We start from the raw sequence: 19,958 nt of genomic DNA on the forward strand, positions 1-19,958 counted from the left end.
CAGACATGGCGACCCGCAGGTTCCGCTCACACTGTAACTTGTCTTCAGCGAGTCCCGCTCTGCCATCTCCACAGGCCCAGTCCTGCCCACGACACCTCCTCCCCAGAACCTCCACCGATCTTTCCGGCCAGACTCTCTCCCCACCCTGCAGGACACTCCAGAAGTTTGCTTTATTTAATGACACTTTCCTCCGTCAGTAAGTTATTTGTGTGTATATTCTGTTTTCTCCATTTGACCAGAACGTCCTTAGGGGCAAGATGAGTATGATTTTATCTTTGTTTGGAACCCAGCCCCAGTACCCAGCAGATATTTTGTTAGGTACCCAACGAGGATTTGCTGAATGAATGAGTTCAAGGATGAATGAATGGACACACTGAGTGAAGGGCTTAACCAACTGCAACACCCCCCCACCACCACCACCAGGAACACTAATCCCTGGGAAGCCCACTGCCTTCTGCCCCTGGGAGTGCTAATTCCCTTCAGTCCTTCTCACCCACTTTTCTAGGATCCTGATTTATTCCAGAAATAGTGTAAGAAATCTAAGTGAGGCATCTGGGTGGCTCAGTGGGTTAAGCCTCTACCTTTGGCTCAGGTCATGACTTCAGGGCCCTGGAATCAAGCCCTGCATCAGGCTCTCTACTCAGCAGAGAACCTACTTTCGCGCCCCTCTCTGCCTACTTGTGATCTCTGTCTGACAAATAAATAAATAAATAAAATTTAAAAATAAAAAAGAAATCTAAGTGTCCAAGAATCACTTCCTCTCAGCCCACATCTACACATTTTCTCCTTGATTCTCTCTTGCCTGCCATGATGCCTACTCCTTTGTGATTAATCAAGCCAACACCCACGCAGACGGAGGACATCCATTTCCCCTACCCCTGTGTCTTCCACACAGCCCCCTCCAGGCGGGATACTCAAGACAGATAAACGGCGGCCGCCATCCCTGAAGAGATAATTACGATGTTCCTGAGAATCTCTTCGCAAGTTCAAAGCACTGGCACAACTATTATTTCTCCCTCCTCACTTGTTCCCTGGGAGATGGCTAGGGTAAAAATTGTTATTCCCACTTTATAGGTGATAAAACTGAGGTCCTTGTCAAAGGTCAACGAGTGAATTGGTGGCAGAGCCAGAACTAACTAGCCCAAGACTCCCTATTCATTAGAACACATGAAAATACCCTCATTATGTTGTCTGGGCTATGTTTGTCTGGGAGAGAGGGAGTTATGGACCCCAGTTGAGCAGGGTTAGAGGCCAGAGAAGCTAAAAGAAAGTTTGTGACCCTGTAAAATTTCTTTCTCTGCAGTGTTACAGCTGTTGGCACTGGTTAATTCCAGGAGAATCTTGTTCTGTTTTTGTTTTAAAACACGACCACATGTTCTAGATGAGGGAAGAGGGGAGAAAGGGTGAATCTGAAGGTAACATAGACACGCAGGTAAGCAGGTGTTTGCCATCTTCTCCTGAACACGACATAAAAGCAAATGGTAGTGCCTATTAGCAAGAGAAACTCAAGCTACAACTTCCAGGAGTCTTTCCAGCTGTTAAGCTATATAGGTCTGTGGAATAAACTGGGCCACAAAGGTGTAAAATCTTTCCTTGGGTATATCTGTCCCCCGAGTCTGTGGAGGGAAGGCCTCCTGTGGTGGCTGAGGGCTCCTAGGGGTCTGTCTCAGGGCCCTCCGCAGCTGCCAAAGTGAGAAGCCTGCTGGTGGGATCATCCCCAAGCCCACAGGGCCTCTGAAAGTCATGGAAACGAAGATCTGTGCCAGAGCAGCCTCTGGTTTCTAACCAAATGCCAGAGAAATTAGGAAGAAAAACAATTTTTTCTCAAAAAAAAAAATTTTTTTTTTTTAATTCAAGAGGCCATTTCCTAAAGATAGGGTCCCAGGGCTATGTTGTAGGAAAGCAGTGATGCTCTCTCCTGTCTTCTCCTCGGACTCCATCCTAAAGCACAGGACTTGTCCCCTTCAATCCCAGGCCTGCTCTGGGCTTTTCTCAGCCTTTACCCCAACACCAGCCTCCATTATTCCTGGACTCCGCTGAGGCCCAGCAGGTTCCCCAGGGCCACTGGAGGCGGGGGGTGTGGAGAGGGCCAGGGAGTATGACACCCGAGCCCAGAGAGGGAGTGACCGTGCTACATGAGGACCCTGTGAAATGCCATAGAACTGTACAGCTCGAGATGGTTAGTGGTGTGTCATATGCATTTCAGTCCAGGTAAAATCAAAAACTGAGCTGCCCTGATTGCTCTTTGGGGTGGGCTGAGAAGCCGGCCAATTGAAGGCTGAGGCTTCCTTGCAGGGAGTGGCAGCGAGTGACCATGGGAAGGCCAGTCTGCCCACAACTCCCTTGTCCAGGACCAAATGGGAACTGGGGGCTAAGGAGACAGGTCCACGGGGGGCCGCCCAGGGTCTGGGCAGAAGAGAGGCACTCAGGGAAAGCCGGGTCGCTGCAGCCGCCGCTCATTTGCATCATAAGTGATTGGTTTTCCCTGCTCGTTCCTCATTAGGACACAATGGACAGTTGTGTGCTGGTGCAGCAGATCCATTTACCCCGGGAGAGAAGAGACCAGCAAGAGTGCCTGGCGGGCCCTAGAGAGGGGGGTAGGTGTGGGGGTGGCCGCCTGTCCTCCCCTGCTCCCTGGGGCCTCTGGGACTCTCAGGTTCTCTAGCACTCAGCTAGGACCTTAGGGAGTAACCTGAGTCCCTCATTTTACAGATGGGGAGACTGAGGCAGGAAGAGGGGAGGAGACTTCTGAGGCCAAGTTCAGAGCAGAACTTGAAATCTACCATCTGGATTCTAGCCTCTCATTAAAGGACTCACTCCACCTGCCTGTAGTACCTTCTCCAGCCCTGCCGTGTGGTTCGGTGTCACCCTGGTCTCTCTCCTTCTGTTCCAGACCTGAGCTTCCACCCCTTCCCTCTCCCTTACCTACCTGGTCCCTCTCTTCCCGCCCATCTCCCTCTTGTTTCTTTCCCTCCGGATTTCCAGGCAGCCGGGATAATTACTAAACTCCTAATTAACCCCTGCCCTAAACATGGGTGGGGCTGACAGGAGAGGCAGCAATTTTGAACCCGTCTTGGTGTGTTTGGGGGAATCGGTGGAGCGGGGAGAACTAGTATGTGCTGGGCTTATTAAAACCTGACACTAGGACAGACATTTGACATGGTTTATCTCGTTGCATCTTTTCAGTCTTGCAAGGTAGATGTTCTTGGAGCAGAGGAGAGTAAGAGAGGCTCAGAGAGGTTGGGAAACATGCAGAACACCCAGGGGGAAATGAGAGCTGGCTAAGTCCAGAATCCCTGTTTTTCTGCCCCAAACCCTGGCATAGGGGCTAAAGCGGGTTGTGGGATCCACTGATTCCGGGCTCCCGGCTCACACCACGTTGCTGAAGGAGACCGCTGCTTTGTTGCTCCCCCTAGGCTGCACCTGCCTTTCCCCACAACCCTCTCTACCTTCTGGCTCCCACCTTCTTCTGGGCCCCTTTTGCCTGGTGGTGAAGTCTCACAGATATAAGCTTAGGCCCCCGGGGGGCCCGGGGGAACTGGAATAAGCCAGGGGCACCTGGGTGGCTCAGTCGGTTAAGTGTCTGCCTTTGGCTTGGGTCCTGATCTCAGGGTCCTGGGATGGAGCCCCACATTGGGCTCCCTGCTCAGCGGGGAGTCTGTTTCTCCCTCTCGCCCCCTCCCCCCACCTCACTTGTGCTTGTGCTCTCTCTCTCTCTCTCTCTCTGTCAAATAAATAAAATAAAATCTTAAACAAAAAAACAAAAAACAGGGCGCCTGGGTGGCTCAGTGGGTTAAGCTGCTGCCTTCGGCTCGGGTCATGATCTCAGGGTCCTGGGATCGAGTCCCGCATCGGGCTCTCTGCTCAGCGGGGAGCCTGCTTCCTCCTCTCTCTCTGCCTTCCTCTCTGCCTACTTGTGATCTCTCTCTGTCGAATAAATAAATAAAATCTTTAAAAAAAAAAAAAAAAACAGGAAGAAACTGACAAACCTAGCTCCAGACCCTCTAGGTCTCCCTCCTGCTGCCACCCCAGTTCCCTGTCTGCCCCTCCTCTTTGTGGGTCAAACTTGCCAGCATCTGTGTCTGTCTCATTGTGTTCTGGGGACAGGGGAGAGTCAGGCAGGGTGGTGGGGGGAGGGAAGGGTGGAGGGTGAGTGGGTGTCTGTGTGCATGAACATAAGGCCTCCGGGTTCATTCTGACACTGAATGAAAAACTCACCAATTATTCGTCCAATCTCATTAATATGCAGACAGACATCTGTTATTTCGGAGTCAACAGCAGAGGCATTTTCGTGGGGGGAGGGGCGCTCCCGCACATGCCCCTTGTTCCTTGGGCTGCTGGTGTGGGCAGCTGCTGGGAGCCACCACACCTGCCCGGACCTGGAGCCGCCTCGCTCTCTGACCCTCACCCCCCCGCCACGAGGAGAGGGTGTCGGGATTTACTAGAGATGGAGACAGACCCCGCTGGAAGGAGGAAGGTGGGAGAGGGGCCGCACTGTGGTGAAGGAACTCTTTTGTTGGCAGAGAGGGAAAGGGGGTTGGGGGGACACCACAGAAGAGCCAAACCCCTTTCTTGGGGAAGTGAGTGTGGAGGGGACGGGGACAGCTGTACCAGGATTGCCTGCTAGAGTCCTGGTGACCACCGGGAACCTCAGGGACATGACCCCTAGCCCCCACCTCCCTCAGCCTGCGGGACCAGTGCAAGGTTGTCTGGAGTGAGGTTACCATGGCAACGTGGGGTTCTCTCTCAGAGACTTCAGTAAAGTTTATAGGGGAATTCAGAAAGTCAGGGACCAAACAACTTCAGCCTTTGGAGGAGTCATTAACAGCTCTGTCTAAGCCTCAGGATAGAAGAGGGAATAACACAGAGACTTCCCCCTTCCTGTCTTTTGGCATTCCTTCAGATTCTCAATCCTGGGCTCAAGAAGCCTCCTCCAAGAGGCCTCTCCTGATTCTTTTGGGCAGGCTCAGAAGTGGTCAGGATGTCAAAGCTGTAAGGAATAAAGCTGACCCCCAACTCAGCCACCAGTAAAGGGTCCAACAGCTCTTCCAGAGCTTTTCTCCTCTCTGACTCTTTCTCAACAGCACAGCAAAGGCGATGTGGTCATCAGCCCTTTTCCAGGTGTGAAACCAGAGGTTCAGACCCGTGCAGAACCTCACCAAAGACTCCCAGGGGAGGACATGGCAGAGCTGAAAGCCAGGCCCTCTGCTTCCAGATCTCCAGCTCTTTTTCATGACTGTCCCTTGGGGGAAGGCTGCAGTCCGAAGGGGATAACCCCTCAGTCAGCTGAAGCGTTTCAGGGGTTATTAGACCACGTCCCAGCCCCTCGCTTCACCCCTTCTCCTTCCTCCCTCCAGGGCAGGCTGATTGCGGGGGTAAGAAACCCTGGCAGCATCACAGCGTGATTAGTTGTTTATTTCATTAAATGATTAACGAGGCTACATTGTTTCCCAAACGGGTGTCTAATTTGTGGGGGAAACAGCTGCGGAGGAGGAAGCTGGGTCTGACTGGGTCTGACTCCTGCATCTGGGCTGGGGGTGGGGTTAGAGTCCTCTCCCTCCAGCCCGCCAGGGCCTTTGAGGATCTAGAAACAGACCCATTCCCTCCTCCCATCCACTGGGCTCCTCAGCCCAGCAACATAGCCCCCTCCCCGGAGATCAAATGGCTGGCAACCCTGACCTGCAGAGGAGACCATGACCTATTCCCGGTGGTATTGGAAATAGATTAAACTTTGAGGGCTCCTTTGCTGATTTATTTTCCTAATTATGTTTGCTTTAGGCGGATACTGAAATGCTTCTGCATCGCCTGATTGAGGCAGGAGAGGGCAGTTGGGAGAAGGGAGGGGGCCCAGATGCTCTGCACTTTGGTGGCTATAGGCTCTGGTTGGCTTTGTATCAAAGTCCAAAGTCCAAAGTGGGGTGGGGGAGGGAGCCATGGTCCCAAATACCAGGTTGAAGGTGGGACAGGTCCCCGTTGAGGAGGGTTCAGACCTCAGAGGCCCCCAGCTGGGCCCCAGCCCTCTCCTGCTCCTGCCATCGGAATCCCAGAGGAGGGTCTTGGAGTTAGCTCCTAATCTTAGTCTGGGTGCCCAGTACCCTTGAAGCTGTCCCAGAATCCTTGAGATTAGCTGAGATGGACCAGGACAGGGTCCTGTAGGAGAGGGAGAGAAAGGGGTGTCTGATGAGCCAGCAGTGGGTGGGGTTCCTTTCCTCTCGAGACTGGGCCCTGGCATAGGGAAGGAGAAGATGTTTTAAAGGACTCTCAGGGCGCCTGGGTGACTCAGTCATTAAGCGTCCCAGGGTCCTGGGATCGAGCCCTGTATTGTACTCCCTGCTAGGCTGGAAGCCTGCTTCTTCCTCTCCCACTCTCCCTGCTTGTGTTCCTTCTCTCACTGTGTCTCTCTCTGTCAAATAAATAAAATCTTTAAAAATTAAAATAATAATAATAATAATAATAAAGGACACATCTCAGAGCCAGATCCCCCCAACCCCCATCCCCTCATCCAGATACTCATCTATCCAAAAACCAAATCTGGTCCCTTCATTCTCTGCTTAAAATCCCTGGTGCCTCCTCACATCCTAGAACGCAGACCTGGTTCCTTCATGGGCCCTGCCGTGGCCTTGAGGTACCTTCCCGGCCTTGTCTTCTGCCCTCCCTGACATGGCAGTCCCCCAACTGTGCCACACTCTTGCTCTTTGCCACATGTCTGCCCATGCTATACCCTCTGCCCAGACTGCCTTTCCTACCCCTTCCACGCCCACCATACAAACCCCTGTGCAACCCTCAGGCCCTGGCTCATAGGATGGGGTGTCCTGCACACACAAGGCTCTGTCACACCTGGGGTACCTCTCTTCCCCATTGGGCTGGCCTCCGGAGCACAGAATCTGGTCCTTCCACAATCCCAAGCCGGTGTCTGGCACAGTCGGTGCTTAGGGCATAGCCTCTGAATGAATGAGGGAGGGATGGGCTGCGAATTCGGGGGGAACCCAGCAGATGGGAGGGTGCGGTTTGTGTTCTCTCCCAGAATGTGTCTGGAAGAACTGGCGGGGGGCTGGGGGAGGGGAGCACCAGGGATGGTTCCTGGGGGAGAATGTCACCGAAAAGAGGCCAGTGGGACCAGAGCCAGGGAGGGAATACAGGACAATGTGAAACCAGACTCCCAAGAAAACAGACCAGCACTGTCTTTCCGGGCAACAAGAGCTCCAGCCAGCCCCTCCACAGGCTTTCCTCCTCTCTGAGGTTGGGGTTGGGGAGGGGGGCAGCGGGCAGTGACCTTAACTCACAGCTGAGGTCCCCTCCAAAATCATCCAAGAGCTCAAGACGGAAAAGAGGTGATAGCCCCACCCCCACCTCCAAGGAAACCCCAGAATCAAACCACTGTCCCCTTGGGTAGCTCACTGTACAGAAGAGTCAGCTTCTGTGACGGGAAGGCTTTTGAAACTTTCCCTACCCCCACAACTCCTGGAGCACCAGCAGATTCCAAGCTGGGGGGTGGAGATGGTGTAAGAGGGGCCTGGACCACTTCAGCAAGACCCTTCCCACGGGAGCAGGGGGCCCCAGCTGGGCTGAGGAATGAATTGCACATCAGTTTACTCTAAACCCCACAGATGGCCTTAGGATTGTCTGGCTCATTAACTGAGATGAATATTCCCAAGATCTCTCACTCCCCCACCTCTGGCTCCTAAAAGGATACTGTTAATCCGACCCTTGACTTTTTTTTTTTTTTATCCTCTATGGGCCCAGACAAGTAAGTTCTTCCTGAAGTCTAACTTCCCTTTCTGCTGCTAGAAACTGGTAGACTGGGTTTTTTAGAAAGCAACAAGACTAAAGCCACAGCCGTTTTCCGTGGACATGGGCTTTATTTGGGGACAGTTGAGGGAAGGGATTGAGGGAGCTAGGACTGTGGGTAGACGGTGGAGGGGCTTTTCAACTTGCTTTTTAATTTAGTGCGTGTTGCCTGGAGGTTAGGATGAGTGAGACCAGCAGTGGAAGGGACAGGAAAAGAAAAGGGAAGGTCATAGAATGGATACTTTCCTTACAGAAGGAAGCCAGGGCCAGGATATGGATACTGGGGGTGTGGAGGGAAGGCACCCTTCATAGACTAAGCCTCCACCGAAGTCACTGCCTGATGCCAGCTTCCCCAGCCCCCTCTCCAGCCCAGCTCCCAGCCCAGATGCCTGTCCTGCTGGCTTCCTCCACTTCCCGTGGAGAGGACGGGGATGAGGACATGGGGAATGGTGGCACCCTTCTGCCTTCGGCTCCCCTGCCCAGGAGGATCGCTCCCTTGGCCTGCTCTGAAGTCTCTGCCCGAGTCAGGCGGTCAGGAGGTCAGGTGCAGCAGGGGAACCGCTGTGCCCTCTCCGCCCCTCCTTACGCTCTGCCTCATCCCGGCCCCTCACATGAGGTTGCAGCTCTTGGCTCGATCCTTGTGTATCTCGCTCTCGGTCCCGGTCCCCCGGTCCGACCGGCCCGCCAGCTGCGCAGGTCTCTGCAGTCCACGGCGTGAGTCAGTACGACGCAGCTGCCTATGGCCACGGCCGAGTGAGGCCACTGTGGCCACATGGAAGACATCCCTGACGCTGCGCTCAGAGGACCGGGAGGAGCACTCCACGTAGGACACAGCGCCTACCTGCTTGGCCAGCACAGTGCCCTGGAAAGGATGGAGCATGGAGGCAGTTACGGGCCTTAGCCTGCAGCTCCGAGAGGGGCAGGGAGGCTGAGGGCACGAAGGTGGGAGTGGGGGGATGGGGGGTGTGGGGGGTCTGGTCAAGGGATCAGGTTGGAGTTCAGAGGTCAGAGGCCAGGTAGGGGAGGAGCCAAGTAAGATGTTTTCAAATCAGAGATAGGATCAGAGGTGAGAGGTCGAGGCAAGGACTAGGTCAGAGGTCAGGAGTCCCACCTGCTCATGCGTAACGGGGATAAGCCTCTGCTTGGACAGCTCCCTCAGTGTAGCCAGGTCGGTGCGCATGTCCAGTTTACAGCCAACCAGCACAACCTTGGCATTGGGGCAAAACTCCTGAGTCTCCCCTTGCCACTATTTGGAGGAAGAAAACAGTTATGGAGGGGTGGGGTGGGAAGAGGCACACAGTGAACCCTTGCTCCACGCCAGGAGAGCACCCTTCCTCACATCATGCAGAAACCGTGTACCCTTCTCGACTCTGCCGTGTGAGCAAGAAGATGGGGATGGTGGGTTCGGGCTAGAAGCAGGATGGGGTGGAGAAGAAGGGGAGGAAGGACAGACAGGGCCGGGGTAGGGCTGTAGGGTCAGGGGCCCTACTTCTCTCAGGAGCCACGAAGGGTCTACAGGGCCTACAGGCCTGAAACCTTCCCATTCCCAACCCCTTTCCCAGATTTGTTCCAGAGAACAGACCAATCTGCCCTTCCTCCCCCACCTGGGAACTAGGGCTCTTAGCTGACTACTGTCCATTCAATGGGGGGGTTTTCTCATGGAAATAGAGGCCTGGAGAGGGGACCCCAGGGCTCTCCTGAGCTCCTGAAGCAGCATTTCCATCCCCTCCATCTGGTGCTCCCACACCCAAGGAGACAGGGAGGATGGATACGGAATCCCTTGAGTACTTTTCCCTGCCCTCCTCTATCTCGACCAGATGCTGAATCCAGCTCTGAGGACAGACTTCCAGGAAGCAGGGGTGGGTGGGTGGGGGAGGTCAGGAGTACAGGGTGAGGGGAATGGGGAAGGATGAGAGCTTCACACACTCTCCAGCTGATGACCATGCCCTAGGCATCACTCCTTCCTTCTGGCCCATGTTGTATCAGGACCATGGTTTCTGGTCCCCCCTCAGTCTAGCTGTCCTGCTTCCCCAGGCTCCCACCTTCTTGAGGACACTGTCCAGTGTTTCTGGTCGGCTAATGTCGAAGCAGATGAGCACAGCATCTGAATCAGGATAGGCCAGAGGCCGGACGTTATCATAGTAAGAGGAACCTGAGGGAAGACAGGGAGGGAGGGGACACACAAGGGTTCTGAGTGGGTGGGAGCCCTGGAAGGAAATGGGAGACCTTACCAACCCTTGGGACGCTCGCTAGGAGCAGAGAATGGAAAAGAACAATAATTAATACCCATCAAGGAGTATGGGTTTCTCCAAGGAGGGGAGCAGGCAGAGGGAAGGTTAGATGGCAGAAAACAGCTCTCCACTTCCCTAGGGGCTTCTCTAAAAGTAATCATTCTTAATCTTTTCTGAGTCTTTGAGAAGCTCATGAAATCTCTCAACATTCTCAAAATTCTGCATGTGCTTTCTGGGCTTTGACAGACATCTTCCAAAGCCCTCCAGGGGAGCTGAGTGAAATAAAAACCATCCTCCTTTTTTGGAGAAGGGGGAGGGGCAGGAGCAGAGTTCTCCCACCCACTCGGGACATCTCAGATTTCTATACTTCAGTCTATAGAATGAGTTAGTTCCCCACCCGCAAAGAAATTCTAAATGTCTTTTCTAAACCCAGTCCTATCTCCCAAGAAACATGTTCCAAAATAAATCCATTCCTCCCAACTTTCCCAGGTAGGCAGAATCCAGCAGGGAGGATTGGATACTGGGCTTTCTCCTACAGGGCAAGGTTTCTATGTGTCTCTGCAAGCTCTGCCTCAGTTTCTCCAGCTTTAAGGAGAAAATTGGGTTTCCTTCCTCCTCAAATTGGATGGATGGACTGGGCTTAACTGGAGCCCAAGGGTCTAGCCAAGGGAGGGGCAAAGGTGGGGGCCGAGGAAGTCAGGGTGACCCCCCCACCCCGGACTTGGCTACCTGAAGTGTCCCACATGTTGAGCTCTATGCGGCGCTTGTCGATCTCAAAGCTCGCGGTGTAGTTCTCAAACACGGTGGGGACATAACTCTGCAGAGAGAGATGGGTCAAGATGAGATCCTTCAGTCTCCATCCCAGACAAATCGCTCCCACACACCGTGCAGCCCAGCCCCTGGACACAAGTTGGTCTGGTGTTGGGCAAAGGGGAGATCCCGGGAGCGGCCGCCTCAGCGGAATATCCACTAGGTTCCCAGACCCCCTCCCGGTCCCTTCAGCCCCTAGTTCTTCCCCTCTCCAATGCCCAGGACGCCCGACATTCCCCTAGTGTCCCCTCCTGGATCCTCTGGTTCTCCCAAACCCCATTCTTCTCATCCTGCTCCCCAATTCCTCCCACCCCAATCTTCTGCAGTCCCCCAGAGCTCCCAATGTCTCCCTCGGTCCCTGGTTTTCCAAGCCCCTCTCTCTAGACCCTGGTTACCCCGGCACCCATTTCGGTCTGTCCCTAGGGCCCTGATCACCCACCCCCGCGTCCTCAGCGCCCTCCTCCCGAGACACGGGTCCCTCACCCCGGGGTAGGCGTCCTTGGCGAACACCTGCAGCAGCGCCGTCTTGCCGCACTCTGCGTCCCCCACCACCACGATCTTGCAGCGGCCGCTCTGCCCCTCCATAGTCCCGGCTACGCGCCGGCCCCCTGCGCAGCCCCCCTCCGGGGCCCCGCTGCCGCCTCCCCCGCCGCTGCAGCTGCAGCCGCTCGGGCCGCCGACACCGGCATCTCGCGGGCCCGCGCCGAGCCCCCGCCCGGGGCCGCGGCCCCCCCTCAGCCCCGCCCCCAGCCCGACGGCCGCGCCCCCGGCCCCGCCTCCCGCCCGCGCAGCCGGGAGGGCGGGGCCCAGAGGAGCTGGGCGGGGCCCGGGGAGTCCGAGGGCTCCGAGCAGGGTACCAGCGCGCGGGGGTGATCTGGAAAACCTTTCTAGGTTTGGGGGTGGACGGAGCCGGGCTTATTTGACTATTTTGACTTTTTTGGAGAGGGGCTCGGGGTAGAGTTCGGGCGAAGTTCTGAGGTGTAGGGCGAAAGCGGCAAACGCGCGAGGCTCGGGCCTTCTGCGTGCCCACGCGTACACGCCGGTGTGCTAGTGCGGACACGCGCGGGGGCAGCCATCCACTTCCTGAACATGAGGGGGCGCGAGATGGTAGAGAACGAGGGAGTCTTTTTGGTTCGTTCTTCCCCCTCCTCTCTCAATGTCCCGGCAGGGAGTCTTGGGGATTTGGAAGGCAGCTATGCTCACCACTATACCACCAACGCAGTCTTGGGGATTTGAAGGTAGGGACTCCAGCAAACCCACCCGGTCAATGGTGACATCATGGCTTTCCGTCCCCATAGCAACGGACGGCCTAGTCTGGGGCTGGGGTGTCTCAACCGCGGGCCTGGACTAACAGGGAAGTGTGGATTAGTTTCTCCAGCCGAGCTCAGGGTGGAAAGTTTTGGGGGAGCTGCGTCCTCTGGTGGATACTTAGGGGAGACAGAGATGGGGAGGAAGATAGAATTGCCTACAGTGACAGCCCTGATGGAGCCAGAGACAAGCTCTAGTCATTTAAGGCTTGATTCGGAGTCTAACCATAATCACACCACAGTTTCGCGCTTGCTTGCATGACATCTTTTACCATTTAAAAGCGCTTCTTGGGGCGCCTGGCTGGCTCAGTGGGTTAAAGCCTCTGCTTTCGGCTCAGGTCATGATCCCAGGGTCCTGGGATCAGCCCCGCATTGGGCTCTCTGCTCAGCAGGGAGCCTGCTTCCCTTCCTCTCTCTCTACCTGCCCCTCTGCCTACTTGTGATCTCTGTCAAATAAATAAATAAAATCTTAAAAAAAAAAAACCCAAATGAAAAAAAATAAAAGCGCTTCTTTAAATCGGTTATACTCCATTTAATTTTTATCTAGCAAGCAATATCATCACCATTTTACAGAAGGGAAAGTTGAGGCAACAGTCGGAAAGTTTTAAAGACTCGGTCTCCCTGCTCCAAGTTGCCACTGCAAGACCACAAGAATGGGTCACATACGGGTAGAGTTTGAGCCTGAAGAACAACTTAGTTGTGTTCTAGGCCACAGGTGGCTGGCTCCCCAAATCTGATGTAAGCTCAGGTTTTGTGATTGTCCTTCAGACTGTCCTTTTACATATTAACTTGCATAAGGTTTATTATGAATAAATAAAATTAAGTCGCAGTCTGAATGACCTTAAGAATGCCCTCGCGCGGGTCTCTCTCCAAACATTCCTGGTCTCCACCTTCCGCGCTCCTGCAACTTCGCGGGGCCGCTGGCCCTTTAAGTAAGCCCGCCAGGCTCCGCCCCCGGCCTGGCGCCCCGCCCCTCCAGCGAGCTGTCCGCAGCCGCCGCTCCTCCCGCCGCGCGCCCCGCCCTCCCCAGCTGTGCACCCTCGGTCCAGCTGCGCGCTCGTCAGGAGTCCCAGACATGTCCTCGGAGAGAGAGGTAGCCGAGGTAGCCACTGTGGTGGCGGCGGCCGAAGCAGGGGCCGGAGAAGACGCCCCTTCTCAGCCCCCGAAAGCCGAGGCCGCTGGCGACGCCCAGCCATCCGCGACTTCCGAGGGGGCCGCCGCCGCGTCGCCGCCGCCGCTGCGGTGCCTGGTGCTCACCGGCTTCGGCGGCTACGACAAGGTGAAGCTGCAGAGCCGGCCTGCCGTGGCACCGGCCCCCGGTCCCGGCCAGCTGACGCTGCGCGTCCGGGCTTGCGGGCTCAACTTCGCCGACCTTATGGCTCGGCAGGGGCTGTACGACCGGCTACCGCCGCTGCCCCTCACTCCGGGCATGGAGGGCGCCGGCGTCGTGATCGCGGTGGGCGAGGGAGTCAACGACCGCAAGGTGAGCGGGACAGGGCAGGGCAGGGCGAGGCTGCCCAGGCCACAGAAGAGTGGGGCTCGAGTGGGCGGGGGCCGGGGGTGTGGCAGGGCGGAAGAAACTGGCACCGACCCGGGCAGATGGGCATGGAAGGCGTTGGAAGGAGCCTGTGTTACGAGGGCCATGGGGAACTGGGTTTATATTGGAGGGTAGGTAGTGTAGATACAGTTATCGCCCCCTCCCCAACCATTTTTAATTGTAGCCGCCGCCCAGAAGCGGCGACGGTGGCGGTGGTTTAGGGTTGGAGTGGGGGGGGGGGGGACACAATAAGGCACCCGTGCGCATGCGCACAATGACCTTACAGCTCTACCCCACCCGCCCCCCGCCCCCCGCCAACACCCCGGATTAAAACCACACCTGTACCCCCCGCCATTGAACACTGCCTGGGTAATTGTGGTCTGTGACCCTGAGTACGGATTAGTGCTTTTACCCCCGAGGGAGCTTGAGGAGCTGTGTAGTCTGGGTTGGGCGGGGACGCATGACCCTGCCAGAGCCCCAGTCACATGCAGCCCCGTGGTCTGTGGGGGTGTGAGGAGGCCCCTCCCAGAGCAGGGCCAAAGAGACGAGGCACGCCCATCATGGAGGAGAGGGAGCCTGCCACCCGCTCTTCCACTGGATTTACACTGCTGCTCTGATCTTGGCCATGGTGGGGGCGAGATGGGGTCTCTGAATCTTTGTCTTAGGCTCTCTGTATCCCGTGACTGCACTGTCTCCTTCTCTAGTGACTCAGCCAGCGGAGCCACGACCCCAGGCTGCCCTTGGGAACGTTGAGGGGACGGGAGTGGGGGCAACAGGCCTCTGCCTTCCCCTTCCTCCTGGAGGACCCTGGGCTCAGAAACCCCTGCGGTGCCCATTTGGACTGGAGTGTGGGGGTGTGGCACTGAGAGCAGGTTGGCCCAGCTCTGCCGGTCTGTTTCTCCTTTCGTTTATCATTAATCTTGGCCACAAACCCGGACAGCGGAGAGTTCGCGACTTTTTGAGGGACCCGGGGTGAAGCCTTTGCACATCATTTGTTTGGGTGTTTCTTTTTGGAATCAGCTCCCTGCAAAAGAGGCGCCCCCAGACGCAGCCTTCCTCTTGCAGGACCTGCTAGTCCCAGGTCCCAGAGCTGGAATTCTTGGATTTATTGTGCATGTACACATCTCCTCCTTAGAGGGCTTCTGCCTCTATCCAGCTCTGGCCCCACCCTTTCCACTGACTTCTGAGTAATCCCACTCTTGAGAAGGTGCTAAGAGGAATTTGTGTGTGTGTGGTGGGTGAGCGGGAGGGAATTGTAGTTCATGTTTGAAGGCCACCCACCTAACCTCCCTCCCCACACTTTCCGCTTAGTAAATACAGGATATCCTGTCCAGGGCAAGAACCTGATGTAAGAGGCTGGATTCTGTGGGGAGAGCCCTCCTTCCCTCCTGATGTCTGGAAAGGGGAGGGGTCGGCTTTAGCCTGGGTAGGTGAGCCTTGCTCTGGGCCACATCGGTCACAACCCTGGCTGAACACTGCACTTTCCAGCAGTCCCGGGCTGTTTCTGAGTCTCCTAGTCCTGAATCCTAGGATGGAATGCTTCCATTCCCCAGACCTCATTTCAAGCCAGTGCTTGCAAGGAAACATCCCAGCCTGCCTTCTGTCCTCATCAGTGGAGTATGGGGCTTTGAGGACATGAAAAGGGGTGGGTGTGGGAACCCCATGCCCTCTCTCCATGGATCCCAAGTCTCCTTAATATACAGAATTCCCATCATCCCTGGCAGGGACCAAAACAGACCTGGATTGTCCTGGAATAGCACCCACACTTTTCTCTCCATGGCCTTCAGAGTGAGAGGCCTTGCTTTCTCCAACGGTTGCTCCCTTTCCTCTGCCCTCCTCTTGACCCCAGAGGCTAAGCTGGAGGGAAAGATTCTGTTTTCTTAGCTCCCTTTCCCTCCTGCCACGAGGCTCTTGTACAGGTGGCCAGGGCTGGTTGCAGGGACAGGTTGCCTCTTCCTTTTGGACTGGGGCTGTGTGGCTGTCCTTGTCCACCACCCCAACTCCCTGTCTCTGGGTGAGGGTGTTTTCTGGGCCCCCAGTAGTGCTGGCTCAGATGCTTCTCATAAGGTAATTGCACCAACCCTAGAAGCTTTACAGGGACTTTATCGTTGTTATTACCTAATACTGTGAACTCTTTGCTCTGTGCCAGACATTGAGCTAAAAATTACTGAGTGATTTTTTTTTTTTTGCCACTTAATCCTCATAATTGCTCTATTTTTCACAGACAAGAAAACTGAGGCTCAAAAAGGTTAAATAGTTTTTATTTGCCCAAGGTCACACTGTCAGTAAACAGCAGAGTCCATTTTTTGACCAAAACAGTTTGATGTCTTTAACAATACTTCGTTCAGCCCTAAGTATAAGCTTCTTGCATTCAGGGGTCTTACACAATAGTGAAGCATAAGATCTGTAAAGTCGAGATAAGGACGGTATCTACCTCAAAGAGCTGAGAAGGATTAATCCACTATTTATGTGTAATAAGCTTATTACAGCTGTTAGAATAGGGCCTGGCCTCTGTCAAGCACTCCAGTAAGGGTAAGTTGTTATTGTTTTCCATAGTGTTATTATTACTATTAGCATGAGGACTGTGGCTGCTTTTATTGCTACTTCATTGCCAAGAAGAAGGCCTTGTACATAGTAGAAGGTCATAAATCGCCAGTGGCTGAATGAACAAGGGACTGAATGATGCTCTTCTTTCATTCTTCAAGGTAGGGGACCGGGTGATGGTGTTGATCCGGTCAGGCATGTGGCAGGAGGAGGTGACTGTGCCCTCAGCCCAGACCTTCCAGATGCCTGAGGCCATGACCTTTGAGGAAGCGGCTGCCTTGCTGGTCAATTACATCACAGCCTACATGGTCCTCTTTGACTTCGGCAATCTACGGCCCGGCCACAGCGTCTTGGTACACATGGCCGCAGGTGACAGGCCCCCTCCCTTTATCCCCCCTCCTTACCCCACCCAGATTTCCTTGGGGCCCCTTCCCTGCAGCCTGTCTGGACGGTCGTCATGGCAACACCAGGCTGCCTTGGCCTATGGCTCCCAGAGGCCTCTGCCTTATTGTTGCCGTGGTAACATTCAGGCTCCAGGTCCAGCCTGGTGTGCTATCCATAGCAACGTGTCCTCAGCCGGCAGCCCCTCCTTTGCCAGCTACCCTCCCCCCCACATTTCTCAGTCATGGCCATTGGACCCAGTTGTGAGGAGAGAAAGCCTCAAAATGCGCCCAGGCTCATTGAGGATGATGAGCAGAGTCCTTGAGGGGCAAGAATGGAGAGCGGCGGCAGGGTGACTCCAGTTCCTGCCTCATGAAAGGGTCTTGCTGCAGGGGGTGTGGGCATGGCCGCCTTGCAGCTGTGCCGCACAGTGGAGAACGTGACGGTGTTCGGGACGGCCTCGGCCAGCAAACACGAGGTGCTGAAGGAGAACGGGGTCACACACCCCATTGACTATCACACGACTGACTATGTGGATGAGATCAAGAAGATCTCCCCAAAAGGTGCAGCTGGGGGTTGGGATCTGGGTGGGGGCAGGATGGCTCAGGATAGGGAGGGGCACCTAACGATGTTCCTGGCTTCCCCCGCCCCCCCCCCCCCGACAGGAGTGGACATCGTCATGGACCCTCTGGGTGGGTCAGATACTGCCAAGGGCTACAACCTCCTCAAACCCATGGGCAAAGTGGTCACCTATGGTGAGTTTGCAGGCCGGGGGTGGAGAGGGCTGTGAGGGAAAGCCAGCTGTGTCTGAAGGGCAGGCTGCAGAGGCCCAGGGACTCTGGGACTCAAGCGGGCATCAGGGTTAGAGTGAGGACGGGTAAGGCGTCCAGATCGCTGCCTCCGGGGTGCAGCTGATGGCATATTCTCATTTGCTCTTTTTCCTGCTAGTCACACGCAGTGAATTCTGTGTTCTTTCTGTGTTCCTCTTTGGGGTTTATTCCGGATGCAAAATCCGTCCACCTGCCTGCCTTTGTTCTGCTCTCCTGGGCTTCTTGGGCAAGCTGCATTTTCATCTGAAAAACACACCCACAAAAATCAGCAAATAGATAAAGATGGGGGCAGTTTTGAGTCTGCTGGAGCGCATCTGGGACTGGCACCCAGCGGGTGGGGGGTCCTCCTGTCATTCCCCGCGCTGCCGGGAATGCTTGTGACTGGCCCTTGGGGACCGAGGAGCATTGTTTCGGGCAGGGATGCGCCGGGCACCCAGACTCACGGGCCACGGTGCCTCGTCCCGCAGGAATGGCCAACCTGCTGACGGGCCCCAAGCGGAACCTGATGGCCCTGGCGCGCACGTGGTGGAACCAGTTCAGCGTGACGGCCCTGCAGCTGCTGCCCGCCAACCGCGCTGTGTGTGGCTTCCACCTGGGCTACCTGGAGGGCGAGGTGGAGCTGGTCCAAGGTGTGGTGGCCCGCCTCCTGGCTCTGTACAACCAGGGCCGCATCAAACCGCACATCGACTCTGTGTGGCCCTTTGAGAAGGTGAGTGGGATCCCTGCGTGGGGGGGGGGCTCTGGGGGCTCGGGTTCCTGGGAAGAGAAGGGCTGGCTCCTTCTGGCTGGCTCTGGGCGGGGGGGGGGGGGGGGGGACTGAGCAGCCCTGGGAGCCGGGTGTTGTCTTCCTCCCCAGGTGGCGGACGCCATGAGGCAGATGCAGGAGAAGAAGAATGTGGGCAAAGTCCTCCTGGTGCCTGGACCAGAGAAGGAGAACTAGGGCGGAGGCTGGCAGACCCTCAGGGCCCCGGGAAGAGAGACACCGGGGGCCGCACTGTGCTGGTCTCCAAACTCTTCACATTTCATCCTCTGTCATCATGCTCTGCCCTCTCTCCCCTGAAGGTCTCCATCCTGATGGCCTCTCCCCAGCCCTGTTCTGTCTCCTGAGGCAGGGCTGCCCCCTCCCCCCCTTCCTGCCCTCCGAAGAGGTTGGGAAGTGACCACTTGGATGTCTGGGCCCTGCCAAGGGGACAGGGAGGGTCAGAGGGAGGCCGGCTGCTTCCTGCCCCCACCCTTTCCCTGGGCCTGCTGTGCTGCTTTTGTGCCAAGGTTAGCCAATCCCTTTCCGTCCAGTTCTGTGTGCTCCCCCAACTCCCCACCTCATCTCCCACTCCTGCCCCTGCCCCACCCCCACCCCACCCCAAAAGAATTGAAACGTCAGCTCAGGATATGGGGCCAATCTGTGTGAATCCAGCATGTCCCTGTCTTGCCCTCCTGTCCCTTCAACCCAGGCCGACCAGTGCCCCCCTCCGAACTCTGTCACCTCGTTGCATGGCCTTGTCCTCTTGCCCCCATCTCCTTAAGCACACTTGGGCTTCTTCCACCTCTGGGTTTTCTGCCCCTCGTAACCAAGGTTGCCTCTTACAACAAGGGTGGGACTCATACTGCTCCCTTAGGTCACAACTCTGAGGGAGGGACACAGAGTCCCCCCCCCCCCCATCAACCCCCCTGCCGCTCCCCACCCTTCACTGAGTTCTCTGGAGTTGTTCTCAGTGCCTTAGCAACGGAAAACCTGTGCGTGTATGTGTGTGGGGGGGTGTCCCTGTCTCACACCTCCTCCTCTACCCCATACTCCCCAGTGCCTTCTTCTGCTGGAGCTGGGGTTTTGCTGCCTCCCAGTCCCACAACACTGCCAAAAATCTGTGTGCATGCCAGTGGCGGGTGGGGGGGGCAACCCCGAGCCGCCTGGGGTCTGTGCCATGTCCTGTCTCTGGGGCTGTCATTTCTCTCTGGGTGGTGGAGGAGGAGGAGAAGGCGGGGAAGCTCTCCCAGCCTTGCAGGCAAGTGTGGCACTTACCAGCCAGAGCTCTGAGAGGCGATGCCATCTGTTTTTTGTTCTGGGACCAAAGTAAAAATCAAATCCCATTTCCCGTGTTGTCAAGGGAGGCCCACTGCCTTCTCAGAGCAGGGGCAGCTTTTCGAACTCAGCCCCAAACTTTGTTTACATGGGTGGGGAGATGGAACCGGGGAATAAAGAGGGGGGCGGCTTAGGACCTGGGCCGCTGGAACCAAAGTGGGGGCTTCCTGGCGTAGGGGTGTAGCTCTGTCTGCTCTCTGATAGGGAATTAGGTAGGGTTCTTGCCCAGCCACTGCCAGGGGGAGGTGGGGGGAGGGGCTCAGCCTCTTCATTGTCTAAACAAGGCCTACACTTGTGAAGTGCGATTTCTGCTTTTGTGTACCCCACCCCATTTTACCGAAGCTGCCTTTGTGTTTGTGTCAATAAAAAGCCAAACCCTGGGTCCTGGATGTTGCCTCTTGAGAGGTGGAGGGGAAGGGAAGGTGGGCTCCCAGAAAGCCAGGGCGGAGAGGA

General features: G+C 55.9%; 2 protein-coding genes across 3 annotated transcripts; one reads left to right on the top strand and one right to left on the bottom strand.

Moving 5' to 3' along the window:
- Nucleotides 1-7,935: 7,935 nt before the first annotated feature.
- On the bottom strand, nucleotides 7,936-11,529 carry RND2 (Rho family GTPase 2). Of its 2 annotated transcripts, none has more exons than XM_059379313.1 (5): nucleotides 11,313-11,529; nucleotides 10,749-10,836; nucleotides 9,831-9,892; nucleotides 8,900-9,034; nucleotides 7,936-8,650 (listed from the first exon to the last, which is right to left on the bottom strand). In XM_059379313.1, the coding sequence occupies exons 1-5, from the start codon at nucleotides 11,412-11,414 to the stop codon at nucleotides 8,396-8,398; spliced, it is 642 nt and encodes a 213-aa protein (XP_059235296.1). In that variant the 5' UTR covers nucleotides 11,415-11,529; the 3' UTR covers nucleotides 7,936-8,395. The 2 variants fall into 2 exon arrangements, with proteins under 2 accessions (XP_059235296.1, XP_059235294.1); XM_059379311.1 differs by having other exon boundaries at nucleotides 9,831-9,940.
- A 1,586-nt stretch (nucleotides 11,530-13,115) lies between these two features.
- Nucleotides 13,116-19,885, top strand: VAT1 (vesicle amine transport 1). The gene is made up of 6 exons (XM_059379000.1): nucleotides 13,116-13,619; nucleotides 16,379-16,586; nucleotides 16,991-17,161; nucleotides 17,264-17,353; nucleotides 17,896-18,137; nucleotides 18,285-19,885. The coding sequence occupies exons 1-6, from the start codon at nucleotides 13,212-13,214 to the stop codon at nucleotides 18,366-18,368; spliced, it is 1,203 nt and encodes a 400-aa protein (XP_059234983.1). The 5' UTR covers nucleotides 13,116-13,211; the 3' UTR covers nucleotides 18,369-19,885.
- The last annotated feature ends 73 nt before the right edge of the window (nucleotides 19,886-19,958 follow it).

Source organism: Mustela nigripes, chromosome 16 (assembly GCF_022355385.1).
Source record: "Mustela nigripes isolate SB6536 chromosome 16, MUSNIG.SB6536, whole genome shotgun sequence".
NCBI lineage: Eukaryota > Metazoa > Chordata > Mammalia > Carnivora > Mustelidae > Mustela > Mustela nigripes.